This window comes from Scophthalmus maximus, chromosome 14, assembly GCF_022379125.1.
Source record: "Scophthalmus maximus strain ysfricsl-2021 chromosome 14, ASM2237912v1, whole genome shotgun sequence".
Lineage (NCBI taxonomy): Eukaryota > Metazoa > Chordata > Actinopteri > Pleuronectiformes > Scophthalmidae > Scophthalmus > Scophthalmus maximus.
The window spans coordinates 22,638,928-22,666,170 of NC_061528.1; the positions used below are offsets into that span (position 1 = coordinate 22,638,928).

At 43.2% G+C, this 27,243-nt stretch overlaps 2 protein-coding genes across 2 annotated transcripts; one reads left to right on the forward strand and one right to left on the reverse strand.

Moving 5' to 3' along the window:
• Window positions 1-242: 242 nt before the first annotated feature.
• On the reverse strand, window positions 243-16,411 carry marco (macrophage receptor with collagenous structure). Its single transcript, XM_035604357.2, has 13 exons — window positions 16,169-16,411; window positions 14,555-14,653; window positions 14,245-14,408; window positions 12,981-13,098; window positions 12,660-12,731; window positions 9,535-9,624; window positions 9,301-9,336; window positions 5,907-5,993; window positions 3,200-3,244; window positions 2,976-3,056; window positions 1,158-1,217; window positions 755-919; window positions 243-469 (listed from the first exon to the last, which is right to left on the reverse strand). The coding sequence occupies exons 1-13, from the start codon at window positions 16,275-16,277 to the stop codon at window positions 339-341; spliced, it is 1,257 nt and encodes a 418-aa protein (XP_035460250.2). The 5' UTR covers window positions 16,278-16,411; the 3' UTR covers window positions 243-338.
• A 5,781-nt stretch (window positions 16,412-22,192) lies between these two features.
• Window positions 22,193-25,959, forward strand: LOC118282605 (homeobox protein engrailed-1-like). Its single transcript, XM_035603854.2, has 2 exons — window positions 22,193-22,996; window positions 24,669-25,959. The coding sequence occupies exons 1-2, from the start codon at window positions 22,441-22,443 to the stop codon at window positions 24,989-24,991; spliced, it is 879 nt and encodes a 292-aa protein (XP_035459747.1). The 5' UTR covers window positions 22,193-22,440; the 3' UTR covers window positions 24,992-25,959.
• Window positions 25,960-27,243: the final 1,284 nt, after the last annotated feature.

The following is a 27,243-nucleotide window of genomic DNA, read 5'->3' on the forward strand; positions in this document are numbered from 1 at the left end:
GGGTAATTCATATCGTTGTTCTTTTGCTAAGTGTGGCATGCATCCAGCCATTAGGCGTGCCGTACGTGTATATCTACAGTATGTTCCCTGTGCACGACTCGTGCAACCACAGCTTTGCCGCCTCTGCAAAGTCACCTGCAGGAATGTGTGGTGGACAGAGGCGAGGCGGAGGAACATATTGACTGATGAGAAGAGCACCAGGAAATGATTTTGGCCGAGGAGGCACAGAGTAGACACACAGGAAACTTCTACAGTAGTTTTAATTGCTTATCTTATGTTTACAGTGTACTGTGATTCAAGACGATGTGTTGAGATACAATTATTGGTTTCATGTCAATCTAGACACATTCCACTCCTGCATCCTCGGTGTGTTGGCAGTTGTGATTACCGACACCACTGTGTGGGCAGTCAAAGATATCAGACTCTGTTCCAAGGCATTGGAGGTCATCCAGCCAGATATCACCGGACCCTGCCGAACGACAGGAAACACGTACAATGGTGAATGTTTGCATGAATGATGAGGGACAGACACTCTGGTACAAAGCTTGGTTTTTATATAAGGGGCTCCTTACCATCCCACTCCGTCCCATAAAAAAATATACAAATGTTTCTTTTTTTTGAAATGCTTCCACATGGTTATCGTATCAATCTTCTGCTGGAGGTCAAGAAGGTGTCTTATTTCTAATATGACTGTTTTGGGGAGTGGATGGTTTAGTGCAGAGGGCAGATGTGATGGTGGCAGCAGACGTCTTACCGGTGGCGTCAGTGTAGGTGGAAATGGCCCGTTGGTAGCCCAGCATCCTACAGATCACGTTGCCATCTGTGGTATCGAAGCTGTCGTCACACACGGTGCCCCATGTCCCGCTGTGCCTCACCTCCACACGCCCTCGTCTCCTCCCCGGCACAAGACGCACTTTCACTGTGGCGACACAAAACTCCAGACGTGAAGGACAACGCGTGTTGGGGGGAACTGGCTTAAATAATAGCCCCTTCTTCTCTTTTGAACACAGCTGGCTTTCCTGGAATAACTCTTTTCCAAAACGGTGGGTAACACCAAACCCTACTTTTTGACATTTTAAAAACCCTTCAAAATCATATTAAGTGTGTGTAGTGAGTCATTTTACTGCTGCTCCCAGTAAAGTATTATGCATGCTTACAATCTGCTGGGATTCCTGGTTCTCCCTTGACTCCGTTGGCACCTGGTGGACCAGGAGGCCCTGTGAGGGGAAAATTTCAAAAATACATCCTTACACATACTGATTCCATCCGGTTTCATCCTGATCACTTGTGTTTATGTTCTACTGTTACAGTTTTATTGTTGATCATCTTGTTGTCTGATTTCACAGTGAATAATCCATGGATTTTTTTTTTTTTTTTAACTTATTGAATTTGGTGTGGATCCAAACAAAAATGTGGATATAGTGGATTTAAATGGGGTTTCATTGGGGGACTGTTCTCGACTTGCTCCTCACTACTTGACATGATCAAAACATCAACAGTACAAACCAACCAAGTTCTGGACCCAGCAAACTTTTTGCGTTTCTGTGGAGGAGTTCAATGATAACAGGGACCAAAAAGTACACTGCCAAGACTCTCACTCAGAATCTGATCTGATCCAAACCATGGTTTTCAAAGTTCTACCCTCAACTGCTGCTCGCCTCCTGCCAGCTCCCAGTGGGACGACCACAAGCTTCAGTTCCGGGTTTCCAGTGACCAGTCGACGCCTAAGTCACGGGTTTGTGAGCTGCCCAGCTACTGGATCCAGAGCCACAACTGCCCAGCTGTCCAGAGCCTCTGGTGAATGGCACTTCCAGTGACTCTGAGCCAGCGCCTGTGGGGGGTCCCTGCCGACGTCCCTTCAGTTGCAGCTTCAGGGGTCCTCCTGCCCAGTGTCAGGTGACCCAGACGCCACTCCTGCTTCAGTGTTGGACTTTCCTGAATCTGTTCCTGATCCCCCGTCAATGGCCCGGCCGACTTCTATTCCTGTTCTCTCTGGGCTTTAGTGGCCCCCGGTAAGATTCAGCCTCTGCCACATTCCCCTGCTCAGAGACCCAGCCTTCGTCCCTGGCTTCTTCAGTGGCGGCCTCCAGCCCTGCCCCCTGTGTGGACTGTCCTTCGCCATCGGCTTACAGCTTGACTTCTGGGGATGTCTCCGGGTGCCCAACCTCCGGGTCGTTCCCCTGAGCCCCCCCCCCCCCCCCCCCCCCGCTCTGTGTCCATCCTGCCCTTGGGCCGTCTGCCTGAGCCCCCCATTAAATGCGCATGTCCAGACCTCCAGCGGCTGTCCTGCTCCTGGTCACTCCATGAGTGCACAATCTTTTAATCACTGGTTACCAGTTAGTCTTCAGATTGATTTTAAAATAAGGTTACTAGTTTATAAATCACTACATGGACTTGCACTTGAGTACCTATCAGAACTGCTGGTGGTGTGTGAACCAGGACGGCCCTTCAGACCCTCTGGTTCTGCCCTTTAAGCTGCTCCACAGCAGTAGTAGTATGAAAAGTGTTGGTGATGCTGCTTTTGGCTTAACGCTCCATGTGATTGGAACAGCCTTCCAGAAGATCTGAGAGGAACTGAACATGTTGATATTGTTCAACATAATTTAAAAAAAAACATATTTAGTATGGCTATTTATTTTATTATATTCTGTTTTAATAAAATGTTAGTGTCGATCACTATCATTCAGTTTTCTGTATTTAACTTTATGAAATTTGACTATCTTGGTAGAATTTATGTTGTGTAGTACTTCGTTTTATTTGATCATTTATCTATACTTTATTTTAAATCTATCTTTTATTATCAACTACCCTACCCTCTCTAAATCAGTCTTTAATTCACATTGTCAATCACCTCTAAAGAATTGCATTTGATTTGTTTGAAAAGTGCTATATAAATAAAGTTGGATTTAAAGAGGAAATATCGGCCCCTCAAACATCAGTCCAACCATATGGATGTGACACACTATGCCGCTGACCTTGGGGCCCCAGTGGACCAAGCTGTCCTCCGTCTCCTTTTTCTCCTTTGAGCCCAGGAGCACCAGGAACTCCCGCAGATCCTGGAGACACAGATCACCAAATTACATCAGGTATCTCACACACATGCACACGTCTAAGTGCACAGATAAAGACACATTCACATAAAGGTGCATTTAACATTCTGAGGTCCGTTATAAGCGTGAGTGTGAATTGAATCGAGTACCTTTTGGACCAAGGTTCCCTGTGTCACCTTTGTTTCCAAGAGGGCCTGAAATCAAAGTGCACAGGCAGAAGTAAGTTATGAAAACCTGGGTGCTTTTCTCGCACATAATTAGAATTTACTTCTGTAGAGGTTTAAAAAAAGTCTCTAAAACAGCATTTACGTACATGAGAAAAGTCCATGAAATAATTCATATGAGAAAAGAAAACTTGTTTCTCTGTCTGAGGCTTTGTACGACAAGCGAGTGTAACCTACTCCGATTGAACCTGGGGTTAATGAAGGACGTTGACAAACCCGGGTTGCCTGACTGGGAGTTACTGTAGCAGCCAATATGATTAAGATAGAAGGACACGCAGGCTACGATATGTGAAAACAATGAGGATACTTGAATTCGAGTCTACACATCCCATTTCTGAAATCGGCCGGTTACTCACTGATAATAACTGAAGATGTTTTCCATAAAGCACTTAGACTGTACAAGTTTGAAGTATTTATTTCATATCTCCCTACAAAACGAAGTCCTTATTGTATTTGAAGGGATTATTATTCTCTTTCCCCATTGCGCTCATTTTCCACTGCCCCAGATTTCACATGAGCAACTTAAAATTTGCTGTGTGTCATCTGAACACCTATTGGATGAGAACGTATCAAAATCCTGACTTTTCGTCAGAGGCCCTTGTCGTGACGACGTAGCGAATTTTGATCATTCGCCGTGAAAAAGGAAGTTGCTCGTGATCACAGGTACATGGTCCGATCAGACCCCAACTTCTCAGACGTGACAGTCCCGATAACGGCCCCGCCCTCAACACATCTACATGTCAGTATTGACCGAAGGTCACAGCGCCAACTGCAGGGAACAGGAAGTGACATGTTTTGTACTTTTACGTCCTCTACCTTGCAAGTTCACCAGATCCACCTCAAATGTGGTCAGCTGTTGTTGTGGACGTTGCTGATGATATATTGTGAATCTGTGTTTGTCTTTGGGCGGTTTGAGTCCAACGAAACATGGCAGACATGTCAGGAGAAACAAATCCTGATATTTGAAATGGCTCTTTAGTCTAATTGTGTCAAATGGCTCAATAGCGCCCCCTAAATTTGGTAGGCACATGTATTATGTCAGGACTTACAAAAAAGCCCCTTAGGGGCCATTACCTACACCTAACAGGAAGTTGTCCGTTTGATTTTGATGTGGCGAAAATGGCCAAACTTGGCCAATTTATAGAATGGACCTTAAGGATCACGCTCAAGGTTTTATTGTTAGTCGAAAGGCGTGGCTGTGGCGACACATGCTTCGCCATGAAACAGGAAATTGTTTTATAAGGGGTCAAGGATGCTTGAAAATGCACAAATCTTGGCACATGCATTACTAACGATAAGCAGTTTAATCTGAGATGGGTCGTGGGTTTGGGAATTGCAAAATGGCTCCATTGGGCCCCCTAAAAAATGTTCAAGAATGTGCAAGGGCCTGATCATCGCTGCCTGCAGCTTTAATTATTATCCCCCTATTGAAACATCATACTGTCATAACTCCACCATATGTGGTCGTATCTTTGACAAATTTCTCAGGAATGATAATATTTGCATCTTTGTATGTAGTACACTTGCCCTGCGATGGAATTGTCAAATTTTCTTAGGAAGGTTCTAAACTGAGTGAAATGACCCAGAAGTATTTGATCAGCACCCTGATAAGAGCTGTTCAGATTCTTTAAATGCTTAGGAAAGGAGCTTCAATGCTTCATTTTCTATCTCCTTTAGCATAGGGTACACTGGGCTTTCCTGTGTGTCAGGAAAGGAGATATAAACGCCCCACAATTCATTGCAGCAGCAATATTTAAGATGACGCACCATGCACGAATGTACACGATTGAATCCACAGAAGAAGTAGAAGAAGAAGAAGAAGAAGAGCATGAATATGACACAGAAGTGACAAGTCATCATGTCAGTTACCGTTGCGGTTGAAGCATTTACATCTGATGCCATACAGTGTCAGGTGGTTACATATGAGCAAGAGCAAACGTTCTCAATGTCACAACCTTTTCCTTTCAATTTCGTCGCCTATGACTTCTCTTAAGTCCTATGAATCAATGTCATCGTTTTCCATCGAGGTGAAGGAATAGTGATCAGAGAATCCTTGAAGTACTTCCATGTTGCCAGTAGGAGGCAGTGTGGCGCTTGGCGAAGCTGCTGAACAGAAAACACCTGTCGCCTGTCTCCGTCTTTCTCCTGTTTTCACAGCTCGATGATGTTTCAAAACTTGTACAACTACATACACATGTTGCTTAACATCTAAATGAACAGTTGGATCGATTATGAAAGGTTACTTAATGCATGTTCATGGCTTTATGAACAAGTAGAGGAAATGCAGTTATCCTCTGTGTGGGTGTAGCCCCAAAAACTCAGAGGATTCTGACGGTTTCTAAACACCGTCGCCTGCAGAGTGACCTCTCTCGATCCGACATCGACTGGGCTTTAACATTGTGTTCATGAACAGGGCTGAGTTGACCACCAACAAAAGCTGCTTTTTTGAGATCCAGCGTAGATTGACATGGCAACATAACTCGGGATAAACCTATCCTCCTTTTGTAGTACAGGTTAACCGAGAAGTTACCACCGATGTCACAAAGGTTACTCCTGAACAAGCCAGTGACCTCGCTCCGTGGTACAGGCCCCTGGTTGGATAGAACCTGAACAACCACATCCAATCCCTTACCTGGAGCCCCAGGATCGCCCCTTTCTCCCTTCACGGCTGGTCCTTGAGTCCCTGGTTCCCCTTGGAGCCCGGGTGGGCCCCTGAGACCTACACACACACACACACACACAGTCAGAGTGATGATGATGAACAACTCTCGTGTTGAAGGGATTCTTTTTTATTTTGTTCATTTTTTTGTGGTTTGGTTTACTCCATTGCTGTTTGGTGTTTCAGCTCAGTATTTTGGTTCTCGTTCTCTGTCCTGGTATTCCATTGTCTTTCATATCACACATGTATATATGTATTAAAATTACACTAAACTCATGGAATGTTAGAGGCCTTGGAAATAACATCAAATGTGGCAAAGGGTTTTCCTCATTTAAATTCATTGAAAGCTGATATTGTAATTTTAAAGATGCTGATTACAAACTTAGACCTGGTTGGGTCTCACCGGTGTACCTTGCACCCTTCACAACCCGAGCGAGGTGTGTAGCAGTCCTGTTTCCTGAACTATTCCTTTCGGACTTAAATCCCAGATTAAAGATCCAAATGGGAGATTTATTTTAATTCCGGTGATATTAACTCATTCCCGATTAGCTTGTTGAATATTTATGGCACAAACTCTGACGACCCCACTACTCCTACTCCCAGAGGAAGGATCGTCCAATATTTTCATTGGTGGAAATGAAATTAGACTAATTGCTATTAAGACTCATTCTTAGACAGATCATCCTCTAAATCTCCTCCAACAATTAACTCTGTGCAGACATTAAATAATCTGATCAAATCCAGAAATATGATAGATATTTGAAGAATTTGAATGTATTCAAATCAAACGCATATTCAAGGGCCCTAAGGTTTCTATATATACACCATTGTGTCTCAACCATGAAGTGACCCAGCATCACTGGACAACACATTTGCTACATGGTATATATAAGTCAGGGAACACATCCCCCACTTTGAGTCCACTGCTTTCTGTTTCCCCAGAGAGTAAGAAGCTTATCATCTAATGTGTAAATGATTTCTCTTTTGAAACTGTGTCTGTCAGCTGTATTACAAAGGCTTGGGAGAAAGAAATACTTGTTGTACTAAGGTCATGTTACATTACTTCTACCCCTCTGTTTCTCCAATTTGTGACAATGTAAATCAAATGATGGTACATTGTTGCCTTTGTTCTGGAGCTGTCTAATTATTTTTATGTTCTGGTCAAGAGTATTTGTCTTTTGTTCCGGGGTTTGACACAAGACTCTCTCTCCGGTCAGAGACTTGGCTCTCTTTGGATGCTCAGGGGATTCTTTAATCCTCCCTCTGCACATTCAAACAGCTTTATTGATGGGCATGGTTCTAGCAAAAAAAAACTTTCTCCACATGGAGAAACTGAGGACCAAGTATTCAAAACATCAGTATAAATGGGAAGAATCTTGGAGACCCCTTTTAAAACATCTGGACGCAATGTGATTCTACTTGTATTTCTACTTGTATTAATGCACTGATTTAGTTTTTGCCTGTTTTTGTTTTGTTTTGTATCATACTACTAGGCATCTATGGGTTTGAGCCTCTTGGACTTGTGTTCCAGATGAACTGGACACACTTGTACCTCTCCCCCCGTGTGTGTATGTGGGTGTTGATTTTTACATTTTGTTTGTATGCTATCTAAAAACATTTTTTGGTGCATATTTCTTAAATGCAAGCTGTGCAAATTGTATCATTCTCTACACGAAATAGCAGTGTCAGCAATATTACTGATACTGAGACTCATGAGGAGAATGAGGAAGGGAAACTGAACTATTTCACAACTTCAATCTGCTGGTACATTTGTCCATGCAGGAAGAGCTTGATTGCTTTATGTTCCAGTTTCAATGAAGCTGCGACGTGATGTGGTCATTGCTCTCGCACAGTAAAGATCATTTGGTGTCAGTATGCCATTCTGTAAGTCATACAACAAACACACCCTTCAGCAGTACCAGGCAATGAATTCTAATTTGGTTCAAATATAAGCTTAAAAAACAGGACTTGCGGACAGTGTTCGTACCATGGAGCGGCTCAGTCACAGCCGCAGCTCTTATCTTCCTCAGCGCAATCTTTTGTTGAGCCGCACGCATTTACAAAGTGTGAGATTCATATGTCAGTGTGTAGAAGTCCATTTATTGGCCATCAAATGATAATTTTATTTGTATATTTTTAATGATAAAATTGATTTAAAACTATCTATTTATTCTGGGACTGGCTCAGTCGCGGTGCACTCACAGCAAAACTGTGTGGGAGGAGGGAGATGGTTATTAATACAGCCATACTGTTCTCAGTAACATTTTCTGTGTTTTTTTTCTCAGACGAGGGAACACGTGAATACTACACTGACCTGCACTCATTTTCTAAACTGCTGAGCTGGAGATGAAATCATTCTGTTTTGATGGCAACATTGTTTTCCAACGATGGACTAATGAACAGATCAATGACAGTAGCTGCGCTGTCAGATTGACAAGACAACGCTGGCATCTAAAGAGTGAAGAAAGAGAAAATCATAAGCTCAAGGTTGTCATATTCAGGAACACACCAGAAAAGGAGCTGCTGTATTTGTGCTCCTGGAACAAAGTATGTCAGCCAAATTGGAATCTGTTCCCTGAACGCAGCTGCTGAAGGGCAGGGGCTCCACTTCCAGTGGAGGTTAAATAGCAGGAGCTGTGGCTGCACACATCCACGATGGAAGTATTTCTAGAGATGCGGTCGGAGATGTGGTGTACAGTACATGTGGTGTATTGACGTAGATGTTTTTCTGCTGAAATGCACACACATGCTGTTGGGACCTCTGTTAGTTTGGTCCTGTGTTTCGTGTCATGACGTTCCAGAACCCTACCCGTGAGTCCGCCTCGTTCATATGTTACAGTATATATTTGGGCCATTTTGTTTGTTTATTTGTTTTTCAATGATTTGAATTTAAGACATTTAATATGACCCTAATAGCTAAAGCATTATGTGAGAGCCATAATGAGCAGCACATTCACACATTGACCTGCCCTAGCAGCACAATTTACTCTATCACCTTTAATTTGAGTGAATTTGACACATTCAGTTGCCCGCATTTGAAAACCTCATTGCAGAACTATTTTCAATATTCACTTTTTGTGAAATACTATTCCTAAAATTGAATTTATCAAGAACAGAAAAAGGTTCAGATGAACCATATCAAGAATGCTATGTCTAATAACTTTCTAAACTATAGTTTTGGATGACTGATCATCACTGATCACAGGACAATGAATATTGCATCATTTTCAAGCTGTACTGAGCATCTGGGGACCTTGAGTGTCTGTACTAAATTGTCATCCATATGACAATTGTAGTTGACACTGCTATCCCTAGAACTGTTGCTAATAATAGTTTCGGATCTTGTGACAGTTTAAAAAAAGCTTACCGATGGGTCCAGGAGGTCCAGTGGGTCCCGGTGCACCTGAAAAAGTGATGTGGTTTTGAGTTTGAGCTGAGAGGTAACTGACCTGGGATGTAGGACCCTCTTTTATGTTGCAGCCACATTTTGTGATTTAACCTCCAACCAAGAGGTTCGAGTTTTTTCTTATTAGTCATACTTGGTCAGCTTTAAGAATTACAACATGCACATTATTACACAAATAACCTGATTGAAACCCACCAATTTGCCCTCTATCTCCGCGCTCTCCAGGTTGACCGTTAATTCCCATATCACCCTTTAGTCCTGGGGGGCCTGCAACACCACTGTCACCTGGAAAGAATCATTCAGTTATGGAAGTTAGTGGTGACGAATGAAGAACAATGCACACAAACAGTGGTTATGTATTGTGTATACCATTGAAGAGTCTGCCTCTGAGTCACTCACCACAATTCCAGTCTTTTAGTAAGTTGTTTAGATCACATGGCTCCCGTATACTGTAGCTATATTTAAATCACAAGTCCGTCTGTACATCAAGCTGGTTGATTTGGTAAAGTTGGTGTAATGCTCCCACTCAGCTTGCCCCTGAAGCCGGGGGCGAACCACTGACCCCTTTAGTTAGTGGAATAGCCACAAAGCCAGAAGGAAAGCAGCCACGATGTCTGCAATGGTCCAGTCAATAGCACAGTGATGTTTGTCGTTAGCCTGCTGTTCATTCCTGTTACCCATGCAGTCATATGCGTAGTTAGACAGGGTGCAATTTGTGAAATAAACAGAGCGGGGGAAGATTTGACCTTGTGTCACGGGGGGGGGGGGGGGGGTCTTGAACTCACAACCTCCAGTTTGTGAGACAGATGTGCTAGCAAAGGGGCTAAACACATAGGTATTGATGGCCGGCGCGAGCACGTTTCTTAAAGTGTCGGCGAGTGAGGTTCACACACACTGCACGTCACAGCACTTGACTTGTTTGCCACCGATACACAAAACAAAAATGAAATCCCCCTTCCAAATATTTGTGCTTGGTGACATTCTGAAAAGCCGTGCATTGATCAAGGCTGATGGGACCAGGAACCAAGATATTACCCAAAAGTGCACGAATCAAGAAAGTACATAAGAAAAAACAGCTTCAAGTGCTCTTTTAAATAATCAACTTCAAAGAGTTTTTAGTCTGCGACAGAAGCATTGAAGGGATTCTGCCAATGGGGAGCACGTTCCACCATTGAGGAACCAGGACAGAAAACAAACGGGATTTAGTTGAGCGGTGGCTGCTCACACCTCACTGTGGGGGAGTAGCAAGCCGTTTGGCAGGAGTGGACGGGCTGGGGTGTAAGGTTTGACAATGTTCTGGATGTAGGAAGGGCCTGAACATTTCGCAGCAGGGTAGGCGAGTACCAGTGCCTTGAATCGGAATCGAGTCAACACCAGAAGTCAGTGCAGGGTGCGTAGGAGCAGTGTAGTGTGGAAGAACTGAGGTAGGTTGGAGGAGGATGAATCTGCAGGAGCGGGTCGTCACTGCAATGTTGGCAGTGAAGGACAGCTGGTCGTCCAGTGTCACACCCAGGTTCCTTGCAGTTTGAGCAGGGGTCACAACAGAGTTCTCAATGGTGATGGAGAGGTCGTTGGTGGGAGACAGCTACCCTGGAAAGAAGAGCATCTCCGTCTTGTCCAGATTGAGCTTCAGGTGGTGCGTTGACATCCACTGAGAAATGTCACCAGACATGCAGAGATTCGTGCTGCCACCTGGATTTCAGATTGTGGAAAGGACCACATGAGTCTGGTGTCATCTGCGTAGCTATGGTAAGAAAAGACATGTGAGGGAATGAGAGAGCTTAATGTACTGGTATACAGAGAGAAGAGGATGGGGCCCAGAACAGAGCCCTGAGGGACCCCAGCAGTGAGGTTGCAGGGTTCGGACATCGATCCTCTCCAAGTAACCCTGTAGGTGCGGCCCTTGAGGTAGGATGTGAACAGGGAGAGTGTGGGTGGAGAGGAGGATCTGGTGGTTCACTGTGTCAAAAGCTGCTGAGAGGTTGAGCAGGATGACAACAGAGGAGAGGAAGTGGAGTTTCTCTGTGACAGCTGGGAGGGCAGTCTCTGTTGAGTGCCCTGCCTTGAATCCAGACTGGTGGGGGTCAATAAGGTTATTCTGGTGGAGATATGCAGAAAGTTGAGTGAAGACAGCAGGTTCAAGACTTCTGGAAAGAAATGGTAGAAGAGAGACAGGTCTGTAGTTTCTCACGTCAGATGGGTCGAGTGTAGGTCCCTTTATGAGAGGATTAGCTCTTGCTGCATTAAGAGTGTTGGGAAAGTGACCAGTTGTCCGTTCTATCGCACTGTTCATGTGACAGCGCTTTACTGAGTTTAACATTTTATATTTTAGGTATTTCACATGTTTTATAAGTTGAACCCCCCCCCCCCAGCAAATCGCACCCTGTACATACAGTATATATGGTAGTTTTTTGTTGTGTTGCTGTTGTGTGTTGATTGACGTAATGGGAAACATTTGCCTCAGAGTTGGTCAATTTGAGTAAAACTCCGGCCCTGATAGAGATTTCATAGAGGAAATGTCAGTGTATTGACTAACTTGCAAGGGTATGTTAAGAAAAAGGCTGCAGCCCATCCATCAGCCAGGTTTCATCAGCCATCTGACAATACATGACAGGTCATCAATGTCCTGATCATCACCAGAACAACAGCTGAAAGCAAATGCCTCCTGCCTCACACATAGGCACCTTCGCAAAATGAGTTGGGTAAATTTTAACACTGAGAAACTGTTAGTCTGGGATAGTTTTCAGATCAGCGATTGGAACAAGGCTCTAACAGTAATAACAGATATCTTAAATTTGTCAATTTTAAGGTGCTTTTATTGCTGCATCTATTCCTGTACCTGTACAAGTTGTTCCTTTAATTCGTTAGCTTTCTCCTAGTGACTCAGTAACAACACCTTCACATGTCTAACTTATTTCAAAGGTGACATATGCTCACATTCAGGTTCATACTTTTTAATTTGTGTTACCACTTGAAAAGGTTTACAAGCTCTAATGTTCAGAAAAGTCATCAGTGTCAGTCTGTTGTGATTTGTCAACCGACTTCAAAATGTTTGGAAATGACACGCTCCTTCACCAGAGAAGTGGAGCTGCAGGCGAGGCTGCAAGAGTCCAACTGTGACATCACAGTGGGAGAGACATCTGAACCAGTTGTTCAGAGGCCAGCTCACCAAAAAACCAGAGGGTGGTCTTTGTTCACAGTTTGTGGGTCGGCAGGCTCCACACATACACAAATGTTTGTGCACAAACACTGAAAAGATGTTTTTTGCATAATATGTCAGAGGTTGTTTTTTTCTTTCTTGTTCTATAAGGATGACTCACCTTTGAGGCCCTTTTCTCCGGGTGCCCCTGGATGTCCTGGCAGTCCATTTGTTCCTGGAGAACCTGGAGGTCCTGAGGAAACACACAGGAAGATTTTTTTTGTGTTTATAAACTATGCATGTCCTGTTCAAGTAGCTACTGTCTTAAAATGTGTCAGTTAGTTAGTTAGTTGCAGCGCTTTGAGTTACTGAGGTCAATCCATGAACATATTTGTAACCAACCCTTTAACCTCAACGTGGACAAAATGCTCTCTGTGTTATTTATGAGTAATGTTGTGAATGTTGCTAACATTGCGATGACTTTAAATAAACGCTAGTTTACCTGGTGTGAGGCCAATGGTTGTCAGTTTGCCCTCCAGGCTGTGGGTGCTGGTGTTGAGCAGGCTCAGGTCAGACCTCAGACTGTCCAGCTGACCATTCTCTCCACACAGACCGTTGAGCTGTTGTCAAGACAGAAACACAAATGTGAGCGTAGTGTTAAAGCATTGCTGTCAATCATGACCACGTTAGATTAATGAAGATTTGATTTAAAGTGAGAAAATACATAAATTCAGCACAATTCCTCCTCCTTATCTGAACTTAATTCAATTGCAATTCCTCAGTCATCCATAAGGCCATATGCTGACTCCAGCTCAGTACTTAAACAGACATGACTCTGAAAGGCATCTTCTCATCTCACTCTTCAAAAAAAGAGCAAATTAAGCCTATTTCCTAAAATGTTGAAACTGTATATTTGGTAATAATCTTTTGTAACCTTTTACTGATATAAGGTTCTGCTTTCACAGGTCCAGAGATAAAAGTATATCTAAGCAGCATCAGCAAGAATAAAGTGTGGATGAAGCAGAGATGTTAATACGGAGTCGCCCGTGAGTTGCACTTTCACTGAAATAAAGAGGAAGTGCATTCATATGAAAATGGCTTTAAAAAAAACACTTGCCACAGCGAGGTGATCGATGACCGCAAGGAGGTCAAGCTGAAGTCTTTAACCCCACTGATATAGTTACAAAAAAAACATGCCAACACGTGATGTTGCACAGACGTGTCTGCTGGTGCTGGATCAGAACACCTCCGTTCATTGCAATTTTACACAATATGCAGCAAGGGAAAATGATTTGACGTCCCTTCTCTCTTAAGGCTCATCACCTGCCCTCACATCACCAACTCTGACTTTACCACGGCACGAGTGACACATGACGCCTGTTGTATGACGCTCCTGTCTCGTCTGCAGGTTGACGTCACAAGCTAATTTTTTGTGAATTTGAGGTAAATTAGCGGAAAATATTGGGTATGGCGACGATTAACAACTGACATATCAAGCCACGCAATTCCATCTACCAAAGATGTGCGCGCCCGTGGCTCCCCACAACATTTAGCAGGTACATTCGAATTGCAAACTTCAACAGAATAATGTTGACATTATGAGGTGAAATTTATATATATATATATATACACACATTTTATTTACTTTATAAATGTATAATTGCTTCAACGTGAAGAAAAAATGACGCGTAAGTGGAAGATTAATTTTCTGTTCGTACTAACTCAAAATATGAGAAAATTGGCAACATTGAAACAGTAGGGGTGACCTGGCTTTGCAAGGCCCATAGGTGTCCTCGTAGGGTCCTGGTTTCTTGACTGTTGTTGTGGATGAGAGTTTGGATGTCGTCTTCACCAGCCGCTCCACCCTGAGGAACACGGTGGTCCACCAGCTTCTCCGTCCTGGGGTGCAGTGACAACTCCAATGTGAAAACTGGGACAGACAGAGAACAAATAATTAGTAACATTTGTTTCACATGTACAGTGCACAATTACATCAATATGACAAGTAGTTTGTGTAGTCTACTATATAAATTGGTCTATAAATATGTCCTTTACCAATCATTTATGCAGTTGTACCTTTATAAAGGAGAAAGGCATTGAGGGCAGTCTGCAAGATCAGGTACACAACAATCACATGAAAACACCATTGTCTTTTGGGCCTCGCCGGCTTCAGATCTGAAACACAAAGAGGGAAATACATTTGAAACACCCGGTTGGTAATTGATAGTCGATGACTGAATGGTAAACTACTTCCATGAGGTGCAGAGGAATATGGAATAAGCATTCAGGTGGTCGGTGTATATTTTTCATTCTGTCTCTGAATGCATGGATTATCCTGCAACAATGTGTTTTGCAAAAATCGCAGGAAACACAAAGAATTCTGTCGACTAATTCTGTCGCTATGTATGAAGGGTCATTCTGCTGTTGGGAGTGTAGCGCCGAGCTGTGAGGTTGTGAAGGGGGAGTCATGTTACTCTGTTGTACGTTGTATGTTTCTATTTCACTGTACAAGTGCAACAGCAGTTATGTTGTTTTGCAATCAATCTATGTCCTGGGCAGGCCGCAAATGCATTGATACTGAATGTATCAGTAAAAATATTCACAGACATGTTTTTTTTTCTTCAACAAAATATCTGATGTTGTGGTATAATTACCACTTGAGAGATAGATTCCTTATTAAACAATAAAAGACATTACCCATACAATGCGAGACATAAGACAATGCAATACAAGTTTGTTCTCAAATTGTCGCACTTGTGATTCACACGTGGGAGTTTAGAGTACAGATGACAGTACACAAATATTAAAAAATGATATATGAATGTTCATTTTGTAGTGACCCTGGCAAATGTTTCATGGTTCTGTAGAGGCTCACACGGCACTTGAGTGTAAGGTTCGGACTCACATTAAGATTCCTCAGGTGAGCAATGGGGACTTGTTTTAATTCAGTTCAATTAGAGAAAAAGCATCTTCCAATTCTTGTCAGCAACTGAATCATTTATAAAAAAAGAAGTATATCCACTGAAACTAAACATGTGTTTCGTATGATATGGCTGGAGTGAAAACATTCAATGCTCTAGTAACGTGTACAAAGTGACACTATTTTTTACACCATATTTACTTTGTTGGTATTCACCAAATTGTTAAAGCAATGACTTGTATGTGAGACCCTGCTCATACAGAAACAACCATTCTGACTCTGATCAGGTTGTTAATCCACCTTGATTCGTATCACAGTGTCTGTTGCTGCTGCTGCTGTTATTCCCTTCATTTTACACCCATTCAAGACATTGACTCATCTGTTATGTACATTATCTTGTGTTATAGTGTCGAAAACAAGTCGTGCTCGCGGGAGACAAAGAATCCCGTCGGCGGAGGAACAAAAGCAGGCGAAAAAGAGACTGATAGAAAAAGAGTTGAGTTGTTAATGTGAACAAATTGTATTATTAATTAATCCAACATTTAGCTTTTTCACAACTAGATGCCATTATTTATTATGGTATGGGAGCTGCAGCTCATCTGCAAATGGTTTTAAATGTGCAACCTCTCGCAGCCCACATGATGAATACAAATATAACTTCAGCTCACAGAAATAAGATGAGAGCTGTGATGACAACTGGTTGGTTGACGTGATAACTGAACGCTCTCTCCAGTAGTGTGGTTGTCATGTTGTCCTGCCGCAGTACTCACCGTTGGGATGGAAACTGTTCAGTTCACTATGGCTGAATGACATGTCAAACAGCGGGTTACTGTGCGTGTATGACACTTGATCCGCAGGCCTGTCCACCGATGACTCCATGCTCTCCAGACCCACCACGACCTCCACTCCCCACTTCAGGAGCCCTTATGACACAGCGGAGAGAAGAGGAAAACACCATTCGCACCAGTTGCATCAGAGCATTTGCACAAAAGTGGAGTGGACACAGATTGCGGGAGGGGAAGGAACTGTAAATAATTTGTAGCTGAGCTGGACGAAATTCAAACGTACATGCAGGGAAGTGGTTACAAATGACAATGCAACATCAATGACTGACTTTGCAGTTTTCTGTGTGCCTGGTTTCTGTTTTTTAGACGGTCAAGACCCGGAGGCAAAGTTTCCAGTCTTACATGCTTCTCTGTTATTCTTACTAGAGCAGTCCCCCTCCCCACCCAACACCACATGGAGATTGTCTGCCCCCGGACCACTTGAATTTGATTAAGTCAGTAGACAGAAGAATAGTTATTCATGAAAACCCTCATCACATTGATGTGATTTATTGTGTATGACGGAAACCTGGTTGCAGCCAGAACATGTGGGTTTAAATTAATATTCACCCACTAATCATATTGATACATATTCCTAGAAGCACGGGTCAAGGAGGGCGGATATCTCGACTGCTGACATATTCCCAGATATTATTATTGAAAACCATAACCAAGCTACCAAAAGACTGACAGACTTTTACCAAAACTCTAAACACTATTTCCCCGTTTACACACACACACGATTCAGGCTTGTTGAAGAACTTGTGCAAAAGGGGTTCGGGTTCATTTGTCATTGATCAATATCATCAATATTCATAACTCAAGTCATCACAACTTGAACACAGTTCCCCAGGTGGAAACACAGGAGTCCAACTTGTTCACACTCCAATCAGAAGCTCAGGGTAGATGGAGAGAAGGGCCATGGGGCAGTTCACTGGTTGTGGATCAATGGATCCACATGAAGGAAGAGGAGGAGGAGGAAGGAAACAAACTGTTTCAGATGAAATTGGTGTGACTCGTGTTGACCATGTCCTTGTCCATGGGATGTGGATGAGAGTTCCTGCTTCATCAAAAGGAGGAGACGGGGGAGGGGCCTCCCTGGCCAGCGAGGAGGGAATGTGACCACGTGTGCTGCCATCGGCCTCCGAGGGGTCCTCCCCCTCCATCCCATTCTTGGTCCACGTACCTCTCTACCTCTGTGGGGTTTCCTGGATGGACCGCGGGACTATTGGATTGAGTTTTTTTTGGCATAGCGGTGGCAGGTCTATGACTGGCTCGGGCTGATGTCGCCTGTGATGTGGATGAGCTTCTCCGGCTGACGCAGACCACACCCAGGATGCTGCTTCCTGTTGTGTTAGGTTATTATTTATTCCAGTATTAGATTCTTTTTTTTCGTTGGTCAGGAAATTATTCTACTGTATTCTACAGTACATTACTGTAGGTTATTTGACATTTGTTGTGTTGTTCTGGGGTGAAACCATAGGCGTCATTACTCAAGTGTTTTAAAGTGATGGCACCAGTTTAATGTTTAATGGCAGTTTGTAGTGTGTGTGTGTGTGTGTGTGTGTGTGTGTGAGTGATGATTCTGCTCGCCTGAACTCATGTGGACTTGTTAATTTACTTTTGTAATCCCTTCTTGTATTTAGTTTGCTATCTCCTGGTTTACTTTGTGGTTTCCTTCCTTGTGTTGCTTCACTTCCTGTTCTCTTGTGTGTCCTGCCCCTGTGATTGTCTGTACCTGTTCCTCGTGTGTCTCACCTCAGTTTAATCATCCTGCTTCCTATGTGTGTTTGGTCTTTGTGTCAGTTCGTCTGTTGTTGTTCCTGCTTACATCCTTGTGGTGTGGTTTATTATTTGGTTCCTGTTTTTTTTCTTCTGAATTTTTGTGGGGGGTTTGGATGCCCAGCTTTTCTTTTGCCTGCCAGTTCTGCTATAGACTGTGAAGCTTGCCTTTTTTGATTAAACACATTTTTTCTACGATCTGCGTTCGGGTCCTGCTCCATATCCGTGAAACTTTTGTGATGTCTGAAGTTTGGTTCTGATGTAAGATTACGTGGTTTTGCGTGGAGAGTCTGGTTTTGACATGGAAGTTTGTGAAAATCAATGTGCAGTTATGCATTTGTTTTTAGAGATTTGGATATGGAGCATTAATTCAAGAAATGTCTTAGCAATCGAGAAACTGTAAATCAACCCACGACCTAAATTTAGCTATAACTCATCTGAAAAGCCTTATTTTAAGTCTCTGACACACCAACTGGATATAAAAGAACAGTTACTGTATACCTTCCACTTACTCGGAAGTTGAATTGGAATCCTCAGACTTTGGATCTGAGTTAGTGCTTAGCACAGACAACATAACTATCGTGGGGGATTTCAACATTCAAAGCCTTCGTTCATTTCATTCATTTGGTTTTATTCAACATGTAAATAAACCCAACCTTTTTTTTAATCACACATTGTCCAGACATATGGCATTGACATTTTGTTACATCATTGCAGAATCGTTACTTGTTACAATATTAACCTGTGCCAGTTCATTAATCAATAAAATAACGCTGACTTGTGTCTACTAACTCTTGAACAAGTCCTCACACTCACACAACAACCTATGTTGCGTGTGGTAAAAACCACCATGTCAACCGTCTCCTACAATAGCGCCTCTACTGGTGAAAGGAGGTACGCCTCAAACACTTTTTGCCACAGAGCATTGTGGGGCTTTATGTTCTTCACCAATGAATGGTTAGTGAGTTTGTAAAGGTCAGGGTCAGGGTCAAATCCATTTAAAGCCCCAGGGTGTCACTTTTGTAATTGTCTGGAGCCATCTGGTGGTAAAGTTGCTCGCACCTCGTCCTTTGTTCCCTGGTTTGTTTTGTTTCATATCTTTCCACTGATTTTCATATTTTTACCTTTTTGGGACATAAGTCTGTTATTTTTTTTCAAATTATCCAAGTTATTGTTTTACTGCACTCTGCATTTGTGTCCTGCTCCGTCATACGTAACAGGTGGTTTAACAACATAGTTATGGACAATATATTACATTTATGTGAAGAAGTTCTTCTAAATATTACACACTGTAGCTTTAAAAGCGAAAGGTGACGGACACAGCAGGGCCACCGCTGACCTCTAGTGGCCGTGTACAGAACTACCACTAGACGGGTTTCAGTCTCTTACTACTTGATATCCAGGGCCCTGTTTCACATGTGGCTTCATAAAGTTAGACCAACACATTATCAGACTAAAATAATCCTTGCAATTTTCAAACTGATGGTGTGGGTAATGTGTTAATCCTGGTTAAACTTGTCTTTATAATTGTGCACTTACAGTATTTAGAAATAATAGCAATATGAGAAGAGTGTTGAAACAATGATCACGAGCTCTAACTCCATTTCACTGTATTTACACACTTTATTAGATATTATCAGTGAATATCTATTGGACTACAGGTAATGTCAGTGCTCTTGACAGTGATCACATCATATCATATAAATCTGTTATAAAATGCCACCTTCCAAAATTTCTCGAGATGCTGATTTAATTGCACGATTGAGTTCTGCAGTTAACCATGGAATCAATACTGGTGTTAAAATAATAACACATTATTATTTTACTGTCACATTAAGTGTCGAAGAAATGATGTCTTATTTATCAGAGTATGTCAAACTACAATGTTGACACAATGCACAAAGTGTATATGTTGTATGTACAAATATAGGTAATGCCTAGTATCGTGCAATAAATCCTCGTGTTACTTCATGATTATGTCAACATACAGTATATGGAGTTTAGACAGCTGTATAAAAGGTTGTTTTAAGATCTATCCACTGGTTCTCATAAATGACATCTCACAGATGACCACTAGATGTCGCCCCCTAATAGTTGGATCTCACTGTGCCCACGCGTTGGGCCGTTTCAGTTGTGTGGGCTGTGAACATTTTCTATGAAATACTCATGTGATTATGAATCAGATATAGTTTGAATTCAACTTTCCTTTACTTCCTCAGGGGGAGTTACAGTACAGTACAGTTGTAGACTCAGTATTCCTGTGTGATTAGGAGCAGACCTTCAGAGCCTCTACACAGATTTCATTGAATGAAAGAACAGTGGCAGTACGTCGCTAGTATTATATCATACTACATATTATTGTGATGGTACAGTGAGAGTCAGGAGCGGTCGAACTTGGTTGTACAACCTCGTGGAGGTCTATGACACACACAGGTCATCTAGAGCTTATGCCATGTTTTTTATCAACTGAAAAAATATCCCAAAATATCTGTCAACAGTCTCCAGTGGTTTATACTTGAGTCCTGATAAAAGCTAATTTCTTCCATAAATATATATGTAAGATATACATATATATATATATATATATATATATATATATATATATATATATATATATATATATATATATATGTTTACGCACACATACTCACAACGAAAACGAAGCGGTGTTTAAGGACGTACTGAAAATCTCTCTCTCTCTCTCTCTCTCTCCTCTGTCTCTAATAATTCCATAATTATTATTATTATAATGTTGATAAATAGCAGAATATTTACAGCAGTTGAATACATAACAATATACACTTACAGAGTGAAGGTTGTGCATCGCTCCTCATCTCAGCATATTTTTTTCCCGTAGCACAAAAAATTACGATGCACGAATTATTACAGGCAAATAGAGATGAATTACAAAACGTCTAACTATTACAATGTCCCTTATGATTGATATCAGAGTGAGTATCTAGTTCGTTGTCAACACCCTGACCCTTCCGCGTCCACGGAGGAATAATTGTGGGATTATTAATGGACTAATGACACTAAAGGTCATTGAAAGATCTTGGTATTTTCAGATAAATAATTTGTAATTAATCCTTAATGTGAATCGATAATTACCCAACACGATGGGGAATGTAAACCACACAGACGTGTCAGGTGAGCAGCGCACGGGCCTGTGGATTCACACCAGAAACCAAATCAAAGAAAAAGTCTTAATATGGATTAAAACAAATAATTCGACTTTTCGTGCAGTCTCTCTTTATTCCAGGACGATCAGCAGCGTATTCTATAACGGTTCTATTATTCTGCCTTCCATTCTCCTCTCGGCCCACTGTGATGAAGTGTTCACACTGTGACGGTGACAGGCTCTGAGAGTCTCTTCTCCTCCAGCCAGGAGATGAACGTCCTGTTGATCAGGAGAAATTAAAACTATCAATTATCAAAAACAATGAAACAACGAGGCTGACAATGGTGCTGTGTGTGTGTGTGTGTGTGTGTGTGTGTGTGTGTGTGTGTACCCTGATGAGCCAAGTTTGTACTGATGTGTCTGATTTGTAAAAGCAGGACGTTTAATGTGCAACCAGAACATGAGTGAATCAAACAGAGAGTTGTGCAGCAGCAGGGTCAGTGTGCGGCACCAGGGTCAGTGTGCGGCACCAGGGTCAGTGTGCGGCACCAGGGTCAGTGTGCGGCACCAGGTTCAGTGTAGGGCAGCAGGGTCAGTGTGCGGCAGCAGGGTCAGTGTGCGGCACCAGGGTCAGTGTGCGGCAGCAGGGTCAGTGTGCGGCAGCAGGGTCAGTGTGCGGCACCAGGGTCAGTGTGCGGCACCAGGTTCAGTGTAGGGCAGCAGGGTCAGTGTGCGGCACCAGGCGGCACCAGGGTCATTGTTGCGCCGCCGCTCAGCTGGAGGTGTAACAGATTCGATGCTGAAGGTGCAGAGAAGTGATTATCCCTTCTTTGTTTTCGCTCCGCAGCTCCCCTCTTTGCTCTAAAACGTCTCACATTATTGGACGTCGTCACCCCACATCCAAAAGTGACCTGGTCGGTGATTGGTCCAGTGAGCTTTCCAAGTTATTCATGCGCCTCCGGTTGGCGTTTGGGTGTGCATGGGTGTGTGTGTGTGCATGTGTGTGTGTGTGTGTGTGTGTGTGTGTCCGCATGGCAATGTGAAGATACGACTGTCATACAGGGGTGGAAAAAAAAACCTGGTGTTCGAGAGCAGTACGCAATAGTCTCACAGTAAGTCACCGACATGACGCGCCGGAGCGCCTTTGCGCAAGTAGGATGTGCACAGTTCGCGAATAATTACACTAACCAGCAATATTTCGGAGCAAAAATAACTATGCTATAGTGTTTCCTGCACTCACATTTTGGATACGAGCAGGCCCGCGCGGTGAGACTGGACTGAGAGAACAGAAGCCACGTTCTTCAGAGACGCAGCCATGGAGGAGCAGCGGGATGTGAACAGCACGGACAGCAGCGAGGGGGAGAGCGGCTCCCCGTCTCCCAGCCTGCCCTCGCCGCCCACACTGCCTCTGCAGGCCGCCCAGCAGGCCCACAGAACCACTAACTTCTTCATTGACAACATTCTGCGACCGGACTTCGGCTGTAAGAAGGAGCACGGCCCGGGCGCGCGGGAGAGGGCGCACACGTCCGGCCGGGAGCGCGTCCACTCTCTCGTCAGCAGGCCAAGCCTCCCCGGGACCCCGTGCCAGGACTCGAACTGCAGCAGTGACAGCAGCTCGTCCTCCACCTCCTCCTCCATCTCTCTGGCGAGTCCCAAGAAGAGCAACGGCGGCTGCGAAGGAGCCACAGCCGCCGTCTCCACCGGGAGCAGCGGCGTGAAAGCCGAGGAGAGGAGCGGAGGAGCGACCGCAGAAAACAACTCCTCCTCGCGCGTGGTGTTGAACGGCACCGGGGCGCCCACACCGGAGAGTCAGCCGCTGCTGTGGCCGGCCTGGGTCTACTGCACCCGGTACTCCGACAGGCCCTCATCTGGTAAGGCAATAGTCTCACGAAGAACACAGCGAGCGTCCGGTTCGACGGGGGATAATTATAATACGAGCTCTAACTCCATTTCATATTTTGGTTTTCTGTCACAAAAAACTAAAAGAAATTGCACGCAACAATTTTCATTTAACACATTTATTATTTTCATTATTATTATTAATAATATTATTATTCATATTATTACTTTTTACTTCATTCGTATTATGATTATTATGATTATGATTTTTGTATACTGTCACACACGAGCCCGTCGGTTGTGTTTAAAGTTCTATATTATTTATTACATGTTCTCTGCCATCGACAAGGATTTAATGCAAACTAATATAAAACACAAGTATGACTAATTAATAATAGTTTATATTGTCAGGTCAGTTTGTTCATAATGAACAACAGAAACACGAAAACATATCGTTTGTATTTCCCTGCTGTGGATTTTATAACATTATTTTAATGCAATTTGCAAAAAAACCCCGAACAAATCAAATCTGTAAACTAGTTGCTGCAGGTGTTTGCGTGTTACGTTGCAAGTAGACAAAACAATAGCTCAGATGTTTTTATGAGTTCAGATCTTGTGAACAGAAAGTTGTGAGTAGACGGTCTGAACCTGATGAGTTGGATAGAGGAACAAGCCGCCGGTAACGGGGGTCTGCCCCGAGGCGCGTCGGAGCGCGTGGCCCCTCGGAGCGCGTGGCGCCTCGGAGCGCGTGGCGTGGTTCAGGGACGTGATGATGTGCGGATCGACGATAAACATTTTATTTCGATATGAGGTCGTTTCCCTCGTTGATCGCCGGCCGACTGGGCTCGTGTCGGTCCCGCCTCGGGAGCCCGGTGCAGCAGAGCCGCTGTCGGCGGCGCACGGCGGAATAAAACACAATGGAATTAACGGTAAAGGTGAATAATGTCTGCAGCATCACCAGGAGACTTCCGCCTGTCTGCTCCGAGTCCGACTTCTCATTTCACCATCACACAAACAGACACGTGTTTCATCCCCTGCTCCTTATTATTGTTGTGCTTAAAGGAAAATGTGTGTCTCCCCACACATTCGCTCCATTTCATATTTGACTTTGAGGCAAAGCGGTTTGTTAATTTGTGAACCAGCGGACTAACACGTTTTATATTCTACACACATGTAGAATCATAAAGAACATCATAAACGAAGAGGCTGCGTATTACAAGCGACGTTGAGTCCATGAAAAAGCGCTATATGAATAGAATTTATTACTGTTATTATTATTACAAAATCCAGACATAGACTAACTTGTGTTATGAATTTATTACCCTGAAGAAGTCTGAGTGACGGCGTGTTTCTGAACGAAACCCGTTCAGTCGGGATGATCCTAGAGTTATTATTTAATGCATATTATTATAAATGAATAGGTAAATAAATGCGTGTTGTGGGGGGCACAGTAACACTGACACACTCTGATCATTACAACACATCAAACATAATAACACCTCAACAACAGCGGTGGAATAAAACGAATACATTGTTGCAATAACCAAGATATACAATTACACAACATAGATTATCTGAAGGCTCTGTTCGCGTGTTGCGTCCTGTAGGCCTACACACACATGTTTGCATCTGTTGACTGTTGGGATCCATCGCTGCGCTGGATATTCATCTTCCCGCTCTCCTGTCCTTTCGCCCTTACTGCAGGCCCAAGGACACGGAAACTGAAAAAGTCGAAAAGCGGCAAAGAGGACAAGCGGCCGCGCACGGCCTTCACGGCCGAGCAGCTGCAGAGGCTGAAGACGGAGTTCCAGGTGAACCGCTACATCACGGAGCAGCGGCGGCAGGCCCTGGCCCAGGAGCTGGGCCTGAACGAGTCCCAGATCAAGATCTGGTTCCAGAACAAGCGGGCCAAGATCAAGAAGGCCAGCGGCTTCAAGAACGGGCTCGCACTGCAGCTGATGGCGCAGGGACTGTACAACCACTCCACCACCACCGTGCAGGAGGACAAGGAGGAGGACAGCGACTGAGGGGCCCCGCGCCCGGGACTCTGTAAATACATAGTATCTAATTTAATGATGGAGAGGGGACAGGGGGCTCTTCATCACAGCGCGGCGTTTCTCCTCTTCCTCCGCGGACGCGACGGAGCAGACGCGGACACGTCGAGACTCTCGGAGCGACCTGCCGCCGCCAAACCAAAGATGTTACTGGAAACCACAGCCTGGACACACGCGCGCGCACACACACACACACACACACACACACACGGGGCTGCTGTTCCACCTTCATGAGTCTCTTTTACAGTTTGGCCTTCAGGAATACCATAGGAATATTACAGAAATACTGCGAGCCCGAGGTCTTGGCCTGGCCTGGTATTTAGTATTTAATTTATTATTTTTTGTATTAATGTATTGTTTCGGGTGGGCAGGGGGCTTTGAGGTTTTTATACGTTTAAAATGAACCAACCAGAATTGAATTGTACAGTATATTTGGATTCTAGTATTTTAAAATGCGAAAAAAATGTTTCATTGTATATTTCAACATTTATTTTCAGACCTTTAAATGAGCTAAAATAAATTCATTCAAAATTCAGACGACACAATACAGATGAATACAGATGAATAACGAACACAACGAATAACAACGATCCAAATATTCGGAGAGAACGAAGGAAACGGCTCCACGTGGCCCCGCCCCTCACCACGAGCATTACGCGTGGATTAGTTGTCGTGATGACAACACATTGTTCAGTGCGCATCGTCCACACTTAGGGCTACAGTGTGAGCTCGACTACAGCACACTGTAAGAAATCAATCCACACGTCGCAGGTCATCACAAGTAACAATAATAATAATAATGATAACATTATCCCCACAAGAACAAGTCACTATCATATTCCTATCATCTTCTGTTTGTGTCACACTCAATGAACTGGAAGTTCTCTCTCACACACACACACACACATATATATATATATATATATATATATATATATATATATATATATATATACATGTGTGTGTATATAGTGTTGCCTTTATTTTGGCAGGTACAGCTGCAGAGGCCTGCAGGCCTTCACACACAAACACACACACAGACACACACGCGGCATCGGACTATCTGAGACACGTGTGAAGAAAGAGCGGGTGGAATATATTATGTACATTTAAATCATGTTTCCAAATAAAAACTTTTATATCGGAAAAAGAAAAAAGATCCTCAGTGAACACACACTGGCCCGTTTGATTTCCTGGTGAATGAGAACGAACATTCCATTAATAAATGCAGATGTGTGTGTGTGTGTGTGTGTGTGTGTGTGCGTGCGCGGTGCATCGGTTCGAGTGAGTGGGACGTGTCCAGCAGCTCCGCTCTCAGCTGCTCGGAGCATGAAATCACCTCCTCGTCTCTGTGTTCACTCGTTTTCACACACACACACACACACGCGATGGAAGCTCCCCGCGTGTGTGTGTGTGTGTCTGTGTGTGTGTGTGTGTGTGTGTGTGTGTGTGACTGTGTGTGTGTGTGTGTGTGTGTATGTGTGTGTCTGTGTGTGTGTGTGTGTGTGTCTGTGTGTGTGACTGTGTGTGTGTGTGTGTGTGTATGTGTGTCGGTGTCAAGGCCATTTGGCAGCTGCTCGAACATAAATGAACATTTAATTGGAAAATAATGGACAAAAAATCAACAGTAAAATTAAATCAATCGGCAGATATTTCAAAGAACACGCTACATTTAAAAGGGAAAACAAGAAACAATTAAAAACTCAAAATAGAGACTATTTCGATTCTTCTTTTCTCTATTTATTTATTTCCACATTTTTGACACTACATATTGTTACGATTAAATAATGAATACTGCTAAACAAAACTCAAAAGTTGATCCAAAACATTATTATTAAGCGATAATTCAACAATTCAAACTATCTTTAAAAACGCTCTTGTTTTGTTTTTCAGTAAATATAAAATTAACGAATCTGCACTTGTTTTAAAACATTTCAGTCTGAAATGAATCAACCCCCCTTAATATTTTTATATATTTAGTTAAGGCAGATTTTTTTTACTCTCCATTTAAACTTGACAGAATATGATTTTTTACAAAGATTGATCAAAACTAGAAAAACTTCAGTGGTCTAAATAAAAATAGTGTTTCCAAATTAAAATTGTATTGATATCTCTGCTGTGCGCTTCTGTCGATAAAACAAAACGTGCTTGTGTTTATAAAAACAAAAGCAGCAGCCATGGGAAGAAAAAACCGACCGTTGTTTGTTTTCTTCTCATTAACAAAT